At 41.7% G+C, this 11,127-nt stretch overlaps 1 protein-coding gene across 1 annotated transcript in view; it reads left to right on the forward strand.

Annotated features, from left to right (window-relative positions):
- Positions 1-10,907, forward strand: part of nck2a (NCK adaptor protein 2a) — a 40,281-nt gene extending 29,374 nt beyond the window's left edge. The window contains exons 3-4 of the mRNA XM_034128829.1: positions 6,286-7,091; positions 8,308-10,907. Coding sequence (XP_033984720.1) covers positions 6,286-7,091; positions 8,308-8,502 — 1,001 coding nt within the window. The 3' untranslated portion in view covers positions 8,503-10,907. The remainder of the gene's footprint in view (positions 1-6,285; positions 7,092-8,307) is intronic.
- Positions 10,908-11,127: the final 220 nt, after the last annotated feature.

The following is an 11,127-nucleotide window of genomic DNA, read 5'->3' on the forward strand; positions in this document are numbered from 1 at the left end:
ATGCATTTAAATAGGGCTTTGCTAGTGTTTGCGACAACTCAAGGCGCCTTTGCATATATATATATATATATATACAGTCAGTATTCATCCCTTTACACACATTCATATACAGAGATAGAGCCTGCCACATGCTAAGGTCAAGCTAACATTCACACACAATTTAGGGTTAATTTGGTCGATTTTAGGGGCTGGATATCAAACCCTCGACCCTCCACTTTACCTCCTGAGCCTCAGCTTCCCCCGGCATTTAGTTTTAATGTCGGCCAATTATTATCCGTAGAAGTGGAAACTCTTTGCACTTCCCCTGCTCGCTGTAAGAGGAGCTACGATGTGGTCGTGAGCGGTGGTCAGTGTGTGTGCGCATGAGAAGTAAAATGATTCCTGGCTGCCTGCTGGGATCCTGTCTGCTGCTCTCAGCTGTCAGCACACTGTCTCAGTCCACAGTCAGGACCTGAATACATTACATTGTGTATATAGCCTTGGCTGCCAACCTATATGATGATACCGACCATATGTGGTATAATGAGGGGGATATAGCTTGATATTTCTCCATGGAATTTGGTAGAGCAAAAATTACATTTTAACAGACTAGTATTAAGCCACTCAAAAAATACATTTCTTGTATTAACAGATATCAAAAAAATAATCAGAGTTTAAGAAAATTAAATACAATATGAATTCCATATAAAGAGATGGCTTTCATGATGTCTTTATAAAGGTCCCTCTATGATATTTGACCCAAATATTTATTAAAATATTATAATAAATCAAATAATAAAACAGGAATAACCTTTCATCCAAATCCAAAGTATTACACGTTTGATGCATGTTTAAAAAAACATTATTAAATAAAACATAATTATGCAACTTGTCACATGAGGACATCTCAATGGGCTTTGAGTTTTGACCCCACTGTGATCATGGTATGGAGTACAACAAAATAATTCAGTGGATAACAATATTGAAATGCTTGCTGAGGTTAAATATCTGTATTCCTTCACTGATGATCAGATATGAGGTAGTTGTTCTTTGTGTGAATGTGTGACCAGCCCATTACTACAGTATGTTTCCATAATCCCTAGTGATCTGAAAGGCTTCTTAAACAGTGAGATTTGCTGAAAATAAATCATTCACTCGTGGACTAGAAGTGAAAGTATATACACTCTGCATACAATGTTGAACCACTAAGATGTGCGCTAAACTTGGAAGCGTTTGTATAGTTCATGTCAAAAATGAAAGTAGGCTAAAAAAAAAAGAAGGCTAGCTGTACTTTCTTAAAGCAGGAAAAGAGCAGCATGGAGCATGGCACAGACATTCATCTGTTTTGACATTTCTAGCATCAGTTCCCCCTTTTTGTCATCCTAGTAGTCAAAGAAAGTAAGACAGAGCTGGGGGGAGAACATCAAAACGTATGTTAGAAACGTTAAAACGGTTCAATTGAGATAAAAAAGTAGTAACTGTGTGGCCCTGAGATGCAGGAAGTGAGCGTAGATGGAGACGGTCTAATCTCTGATTCCTCTCGGCTCTGTGGACAGCCCCCCCGAGGGGAAACAGCAGCGTTATGTGGGCCGCATGGCACAGCCTGCCACTGTCACCCTCAGCAGGGATCATTGTGTGCAGAGACAATATGCCCCCCCCCCACACATCCCCTCTGTTCCCATCAGCTCCATTCCCTGTCACTGTGTACTTTTTCTATTACCAGTAGATTGATTAGTGGATAAATCAGCCGCCTAATGGTAGTACTGCAGCGATAGATTACCTCTCTGTCCCTGACTTCGTTACATATCGACTATAACATTATGGCCTAGTTCCATTTCAGTCTAAGTAGTTTTTTTGTTTCAGTCGGTAGCGCTTTGGTGTTAAAAGCCTGATCAAATCCAATAAAGGAGAACATTTTCACGATGAGCTATAGGTGACATCAGGGGCTAATGGAAGTTACTCACACACTTGAAACTGATTGGCTGACAGCGTGATTGCTTCATCCCGTCTGGATCTTTCTTTAGCTACTCAGTACGTTATGTATTGCGGTTATCTATATTTATTCTCCTTATTTAAAGTCTTTCGATGCATTTGTTACATCCACATTCACCCAGGCAGAATTGAATTGTAAATGGCTCCATGCTGCTTTGTGCCCCAGTTTCCTTGCACAGAAAATAAACACAGTAATGGGTGAAAGAGAACAGCAAAGGTCTTCCTTATGTGGGCCACTGCTCTACAGTGTGACGAACAAGTTGCAATTCTGTCCACCTGAGTTTGTACATGGCAGCGATGTGTGAGTGTGCGTGGGCGAATGTGAGGTATTTTAAAAGCACTTCATCCTGTCCGTGGGTCAAAAGGCATTATATCTCTGGCTGCAGCCCTTTTGACTCTCTAATGAACAGTTATTTTAAGTGTCGAGCAAAAATAGACCCATTTCCTGTTCAAACAAACTGCGAAAGGAGGCAAAGAAAATGTGCTGCTTTGTAAAAGTACAATATGTGGTCGACAGTAGTTCAGTCAGTAAGCTCCTAATATGACCACGAATCCATTCAGTACATGGTCTACAGAGAGCATGGCCGGTATCAAGGGTCATGTGAGTTGATTATGATAAGAATGACAGATTATTGAGATTGTCTAGTAATGGCTTAGTGGTCGAAGAGGAATACATTAATTGAATATCCCCAGTGTGATTCCACTGACCCCTATTCAATAGTTAGTTAGTTAGTTAGAGACATTCATTGTTACCTGCCATTGGTTTTAAGTGAAATGTGTCCAAAACAGTTAGAAATCTCAACAACTATCAGACAGATTGCCAGATTCTTGTTCTCTTCAGGGTGAATTTTAAAGGTCCCCTATTATACTGTTTTTCATCAATATATTATAGGTCTCAGATATATACAAAACATGTCTCTGAAGTGTTTGGCTCCAAACACCAAACAGATCATTGCAGCATCCCATAATCCCCTCTGTTTCAGCCCTGTTTCCAAAAGTGCTGATTCTGTGTCTGTTACTTTAGATGAAAATAAGGAGCCCCTCCCCACGCCCCTCTGAGAGATATTTGGTTAAAAATAACTCAATGGTGCTCTAGGAGGAGATTCAGGTGATAAGGGGGTGGGGGGGGGTTACCTTGGTTGCTGATTGACTAATGGTTACACAAGCCAAAAAATCGTTATGACATCATAAAGTGGCCAAAATCTGATCAGCTCATTTTCAGACTGTTTTTTATATAAATGGATCAGGACAAAAAGAGAGGGGGTCTTTGTTCCTGACACTTTCAGAATCTCTTTAAACAGAGAGGAAACATGTTTGTGTATAAAAGACATGAAAAAGTGGATTTTGCATAATAGGTGACCTTTAATATATTTGTGGTACATTACGTTTTCATCTAGCTCGACCATCAGGTCAACATTTGTTTAGAACCAAACAACTTCCCATTCACCTCTGCTGCCTAGTGCTAATAAGCAACTATTAGCATGCTGTCTCTCTAAGGAAGAATGCAGCTAAAAATCAACACGTCTAATAAAACTGCTAGCTTGGCCGTAGCCTCTTAACGTTTCAGCGCGGTCAGCAAGTTTCACCCTTGTCCGCTTGGGAATTGTAATTCTCTCTTACCAGGTTGTTACCAAATCTACTGCAACACATTGAAAGACTGCTGTAAAACAAAAAAAGCAGGGAAAGTTGAAAGTGACAATATTTATTTTAAACCTTTCACAGTAGCTGTATGTCATGTTTTTGTAATCTCAAGTGTTTTGAAAGAAGCGTTAGGGGAGGGTTCATCATCATCAGGGAGGTGTGCACAGTCAGCATTCCCGCCATCTAGTCTTCTTCATCTGCAGCTCCAGTAAAGCAAAACATGTTCCTTTTTAAAATAGGAAATGTGAACCTTTCAATATGAACTCTTGTGCATAGTTTGTACCCTCAAATGTTGAATGTGCATGCCATGTGGGCTGCTTGCTTTTAGCGTTTCCAATTCATTTTCATTTGTCTGCCCCGGGGCTTTTGGCAGGTTTTACTGGTTTTACACACAGTAATGCATTAAGTATGGTCCCAGTGACACTTGAGGAATGTAGAGAAGAGAGCAACATGGCTAGGGTTACTTTAAAAGGCTGCATAGCTCATCTGTGATTCACTCAAAGTGCTCCTTTAAATCACAGCGCAGTGCTAATTCTCTGCCTTTCCATCGCTTCACACTTAATATGTCTGCGGTACAGTGTTGACGCATGTATTAAAGCAATTTCCACAACAACTGCCCTCCAATGTAAGCTTTACACTGAAGCAATATGCTGCAACGTGCTTTCATCAACTCTCCCCCCTCTGAGGTGATGTCTTCTGGGTTTGACAATCTAGTCTCCTTTCCTGAGATGAAGCGGTAGGTGAAGGTTGGGAGTGAGTGAGTGTGGGCGGAGGGAATATATCCTGCTGCTGCGCCAACGTGTGTGTGTGTGTGTGTGTGTGTGTGTGTGTGTGTGTGTGTGTGTGTGTGTGTGTGGGGTCCTCGCAGCGAAAGTCAATTTAATATTACAAAGAAAACCCCCTGAAGTAGGCCTGAAGAGTCTTTGTCTCACAGTCAGGAGATATGGAACACACACACACACACACACACACACACAGAGCTATCCATAAACATGATCTGATTGTTATTCCCGCCTCATCCTCCGTCTTCTTCCTTGCGTTTTTGTGTCAGCTGTGGCCTCTGATGTGCTTGGTCTACTGTTTGTGTGAGAAACAGCTGCCAAGGCACCCCTCGTCTCTCTTCACACAACTCTTCTCCTCTTCCTCTTCGTCTTCCCTCCGCCAACACGTTTCATGCTACTCTGAGTGAACCCGGCAGTTTTCCAACAATGTAAATGTTGTATTCTGCAGTGACATTTCCGTGGCATTTCAGTGCAGCTCTGTGGGGGAAAAAGTGGGTGATTAGCTGTCAGGAAACTCACTGCAGCTATTAGAAGCTCAACCCGTCAAGTGAACGCTTTAAATGTTGTCAGCCACATGGTGTATCATTATTATTTTAAGGGGGGACCTCCTTGGGTGTGTTCTGCTGAGAGACTTTAGACACTTAAAGCCTAATTGAAGTTTGCAAACACATACGTCTTGAAAGTACACGGATGGAAGAGTCAGAGACGGGTTAGACAGCCGCAGACTTTGATCCTGGATATCTTGTCATTATCAAGCCCAGGGTGCCTGCTCCACTTCTCATTCCCCGTCTACACCATCTATTTCCAGCTTTTTGATTAGTATAGATGTGTACATGGTGTAGACAGAATCCCAACTAGATAAGGAGCTTTTAAGTCTTGAGTGAAAGGACACGGGGCAGTGCAGGTGGATGTGTGCACCTCTCATTCTATTATCTGGAGTATTGATTGGTCTTTTTCACCACAAAGGTTTCTCGTAGGATATCCTGTTTCCTCTGTTTCTAAAGTAGTCTGTGTGCTTGTGAGGGTCCATGAGTGCAACTTGCAGCCTCAATTAGTTTCCTGCTGACCTAAAGGGCCCCCGCTCCCCGTGGAGCTCAGGCTTTACAGCTCCTTCACCACCACCCCGATGTTTTTCAATTATACATCTCAAACCGCTGCTTCGATCGATACTTTTATATTAACCATGGATGAAATGACTGCTCGTGAAAGGGGTTGCTTGTAGGGGCAACCCACAGAGAATAACCAGCTGACTCAGCAGCTCCCGTTTAAGCATGTTAGCCTCTTTCAGATTCTTGTTTTGATTTGACACACTGCAAAGGGAACTGTAGGGTTTACTGTTATTCAGCAGGCAGCAGGAGAAAATCCACTGAAAGCTAGTTCAGCTGGTAGCTATGTGGAGCATTTAGGAGAACAAACACAACACATTATTACACTAACATCATTATAATAAGGTGCATGATGTCTGCAGGATATACAGATACACACAAATAGATTGTTGTATAAACTCTGTGAGGTGATAATGTCGTTTTTATAGCCGTGGTCAGAAAGACTATTACTTCATGTTTCGGATGAATTTAAAACAAATGAGAAGAAAGACAAATAAAATATCTGTTAATACAGGTGTACATTTGTTGAAATGAGAAGGGAAAACCTGACTAATAAAGACTATGAAAAACAATTATTGAATTAATGCAGGTACAATTTTTTTATTTAAAACGAATGAGAAGGAAAAACCTGATAAAAATGAACGTATTAAGAAAAACCTGAACCATTGAATGCTGATCAAATGTAAATTCAATACATCAATAACTGAGGTTTAAATCTCAGAATCAGAATAAAACAAATCTAGTTATCAATCGGTTTGACCTTTATCCTTCTGTTCATGCTGCAGGTTTGGGAAAAACGAAGAGGAAGACGAGCGCCCGCGATGCTTCCCCGACGCCGAGCTCCGACACAGAGTCCCCCTCTAATGGCAGCGGGGGAGGCGGAGGAGGAGGAGGAGGAAGGGGAAGAGGAGGAGGAGCGGCTGAACGCATCTACGACCTCAACGTCCCCGCCGTGGTGAAGTTCGCCTACACGGCGGAGCGGGAGGACGAGCTGACCCTGACGAAGGGCTCTATGGTGGTGGTGATGGAGAAGTGTAGCGACGGCTGGTGGAGGGGCGGCCAGGGGGGGCGCGTGGGCTGGTTCCCCTCCAACTACGTCCTGGAGGAGCTGGGGGGGGCGGACGACCGGGAGGAGGGAGACTTCTCAGAGGGGTACCAGGGGCGCGGGACTTTGTTGGCCAACGGGCAAGCTGGAGGAGGAGGGGGAGGAGGGGGGGCCGCGGTTCTCCACCTGGTGCAAACTCTCTACCCCTTCAGCTCTGTGACGGAGGAGGAGCTGAACTTTGAGAAGGGCGAGGTGATGGAGGTGGTGGAGAAGCCTGAGAACGACCCCGAGTGGTGGAGGTGTCAGAACTCGCACGGCGTGGTGGGTTTGGTGCCTAAGAACTATGTGGTGGTGCTGGACGAGCGGCCCGAGCTGCCCCCCCCCCTCTCCAGCTCCCCCATGAAGGGCTCCGTGGCCCCGGCCCGCTCGGGGAGGTTCGCCGGGCGGGACTGGTACTACGGAGACGTCACCCGGCACCAGGCCGAGAGCATCCTCAACGAGAGGGGGGAGGAGGGAGACTTCCTGGTACGAGACAGCGAGTCATCGGTGAGTCTGGGGGTGACGTCATGGTGGAGTGGCATCATGGAGGCAGAACAAAAAGGCCTTTTTATACATTTAAGTGGAAGAGGAAGTTCAGTCAAAATATTTCTGCATCACCGTCTCCAACTTAGAGTAAAATGGTTATTTATAAAAGAAGGGAAGACTATGACACATTTATCGAGAAACTCACACTTACAAGGAATTGAGTAGCTTTTAAGTGAGACAATTATTATTAGCATGTTATTTTAGAGCATTAGGAATCAGTCACCAAAATGACAGTTACATGTAGTTGATATCATTTGGTTAAAACCTTAAAAGGACCATAAGCACTTAACATGTAACATATACATTCATATGTTAGCAAAAAGAAACTAGACAAAGGAGGAAAACTGCTGGTTGATCAAAGACATTTAGAAAGGAGCAGTTTAAAATGTCGATTCACAATGACCATGCACTTCAACATTTAAGTACACACATTTACAAGAAAGCCGCAGCAGCTCTTTATAATAAGAGCTACCCTTTTTTTAAATATACATGTTGGACAGATATTATAATGACCAGTGTTGAATTGTTGAGTCATTAAAGACATGTCTCAGAGGTGTGCTGTGTTGTAACTCACTTAAAAAAGATCTATAGGACTATCATGACTTTCTCCCCAGAATCCACTATTTAATTTGACTTTCCTCTAAAGGTAGCTGCAGTCTCTCAATCCTCAAGAGCCTACTGTCTTGTTTTTCTGCCAACGAAGCATTTATTGTTTACATAACTCATGAGGAAAATAAAATAATGCGGGTGATGCGAGGGCAGCAGCAGGATTTTCCAGTTCTGTTTTTATGTTACCTAAACGGGAGGTTTATAAACTCAACAGGAAACCTTTAAAGAACTGCTGGAGCTCTATTAATCTATAGGTTTTCGTAATAAATGTTTCTATAAGTAACTGGTATTTTAAAGTTTTGGACTAGGAGTAGTGAACATAATCTTTTAGAACTTAAAATGTTGCAGTGGTCTCAGGTTTTCAGATGTGATAACACACTGCCCCCTGCTGGATTAAAGCAGTCGGTGTTCATTATTAATTTCATTTAGTCTTCTTTCACGCACATGTCAGTCTTTATTTTTAACATCTGTGTATTAGATTAAGCGTTTTTTTTTCAACATAAACAATGTATCTTCTCCATTGTTCCTAATCACATCATCAACTGTCTCCCTCTTTTATTTATTTCAGCCCAACGACTTCTCCGTGTCTCTGAAGGCGTCCGGTAAGAATAAGCACTTTAAGGTGCAGCAGACGGAGGGCGTGTTCTGTATCGGCCAGCGTAAGTTCGGCTCCATCGACGAGCTGGTGGAGCACTACAAGAAGGCCCCCATCTTCACCAGCGAGCACGGAGACAAGCTGTACCTGGTCAAAGCGCTGCTGTGATTCACACACCCTCACACCTACACTGGATCTCACACACACACACACACACATGATACTAATGCCACCCCCTAACTGTCTTAACTCAAGCCTTAGCTCTGGTCCCTGTTCCAGTTTCATCTGTCGCCCCCTACTGGTGGTCAGGTGACATTTACAGCTCTACAACGGAGCCTTTAACCTCACATCTGCCGGCAAAACACACCCTGATACGTCCTCTAATTACGGCACAGTGCTTAAAGAGCCTCTGTCCCCGGGATGTGAACATGTGCAGCGACCACATCTGCTGCTAACCGAACGCCTGAGGCCTTGTTGGGGTCGAGCTCTCCAGCTGATGTCATACATACATTTACTACCACGCACATCGTAGGTTACACCATTGCTCTTAATCCACACAGGAAGTCGAAACGGTTCACAGAGGAGTCTGATGGACCTTATTGCTGGCCATTGTTTTATTTTCTTGCTTTATTTTAAACCTCGTTTTTCTTTTAAAGGTCATTGAAACTCCTCTGCAGAGGTTTGAACCACACAAGGACTTCACAAAGTGACCAGAATCACTCTCTTGCCTTTTTCCTCCTCATTTTCACCTTTCCTCGACATGATTTCTTTCCCCATGTGTGACTTTTGTTCAACTTCTGTCTCCACAAACCAAGTCATTATTAGTGATGTTGTTGAAAATCTGGATACAACACTTCCTGTAATATTTGTAATGGCAGCGAGTGGTGCGTTAATGCAATAGGAGACCTCTGATTTCCTGTAGAGTTTGAATGTTTATCAATGTAACCAAATGTGCCACCCTGTACCCATAGAACTGGCTCCAGGTCTGCACTGCACTCACCGTTCATCCATAGCTCTGTGCTCATGCTTTATATCGTGTCACGGTGAAAAAGGTCCTCCAGTATGCGTCTGTAGATACAGTAGGATACTGACTGAAGAATAATTAAGAAATAATAATAATTATTAGGTAACACTTTTGAGTAACTACACTTGATCTGCTCCTGCAAACAGTTATACAATAATATCCCTTTTTTTGTCAAAGGTAGGTACATGTTTGGGAATCTTGTGAATACAGAGAATTGTGAGGAAAATTGTCATTTACAAAAAAAACACTGATTGAAAGTGGTGATGGACCTTTATAATTAACAGATAAAGAAGGGATGGCCCTGAAATCTACACTTATGTATACACACATACTCCAACAAAGGTCAGAAAATAATTTGGAAATGATAACTTATTCATGTAAACGGTCCAACACCAAACTTGTAAGGCACAGCTCTTGACTGTATGTTAAGCCCCTCCCCCAAGCAGCGGTTGTCCAATAACAGCTTAGCAGCCGTAACTCATTCTACGAGACACAGTTTGGAGGGAAAATATGTCTCAAACTAAAAGCATAAGGTGTTTTTCTGCTATTATGTTATCATTAGCATGTCTTGCTAACTTACTACCATCTGTAGTAACTGTCCCTCCTCAGCTAGCTAAAGCTAATAATATGCCATAAATAGATCTGAATTAAGATGGCAGAATTATGGAAGCCTACCGCCATTGTGATGAAAAAACATATATTCTGTACGCCTTTATAATGAGAAACTTTCTTAAGATATTATCTTAGTATCTCAGAGAAATGACTTATCTCTTTTAAAATATAACTTAAAGGCTCAAAATAATTTAAAAACGGTCTAAAATGATGAGAAAATGTCTTAAAAATAATACCGTAGGATCTCAGAATAATTACAAAATGTTTGCTAAGCTAATTCTTCAGTTACTTAGTCAATAGTTTGAGAAATCTTGTAATTATAAAGAGTTTCAATTTTGATTTTTCTCTTACTGCTGGAAATGTTTTCTATACAAAATAAACCGTTACTAGCTAAAAAAAGAAGACTGCTGCTTTTGTCTCCCTCTGGCTGAAATTGAGGACCTGGTATTTCAAAAACACTATATATTTTGAGCGCTAAAATAAGTATTTATTTCATGTGCTGCTCAGTGTCGGAACTTTGGCATAGCAACAGGAACTAAGGGGGCGGGGCTTAACCCACAGTCAGTTTATAACGAGTCATTTTACCGCCAAGAAACCAAAAATACCTTCATCTGGTTTATAAAGAAAATATATTCTAGTCCTACCAAACAGTTTCCTCGTCGATCTTCTTTCTCTTTGTGCATTTGTTTACCAATGGAAGTGTTGTTGACCACGGGGTCCTCAGCTTTTATAAGATATATCTGAATGTTATTGAGCATTGTTATTTAATTCTTGTCTCCACTGTATGTATATATTCAAAAATAAGATGAGGTGCATATATGAATCGCTCAAGATCAAACTATGGTACTGTATCACCGACAACGTGATGAGAATTGAAATACTTTTGTTCAATACATTTTTTGAAGAATACTAAAATGACACGTGTTGAAATGTGTGATTGGTTTTCCTCTTTTCTTTCCTGCTGGTTGTTGATGTGTAGTTTGGTGGAAATATCATGTAAAAAGTCATAGTATAGCAAGTCAGAAATGTTTTTTAAAGTGATAGGCCTATACTTCATTTAAAAAAGAAATGGTCATATATTAGTATTTTGAATAAAACTCACAGTATGTCAAAGAAAAAAGAAAGAAAATGATATAGTAGTTATAGTATAGTATCTC

This window comes from Trematomus bernacchii, unplaced genomic scaffold, assembly GCF_902827165.1.
Source record: "Trematomus bernacchii unplaced genomic scaffold, fTreBer1.1, whole genome shotgun sequence".
Taxonomy (NCBI): Eukaryota; Metazoa; Chordata; class Actinopteri; order Perciformes; family Nototheniidae; genus Trematomus; species Trematomus bernacchii.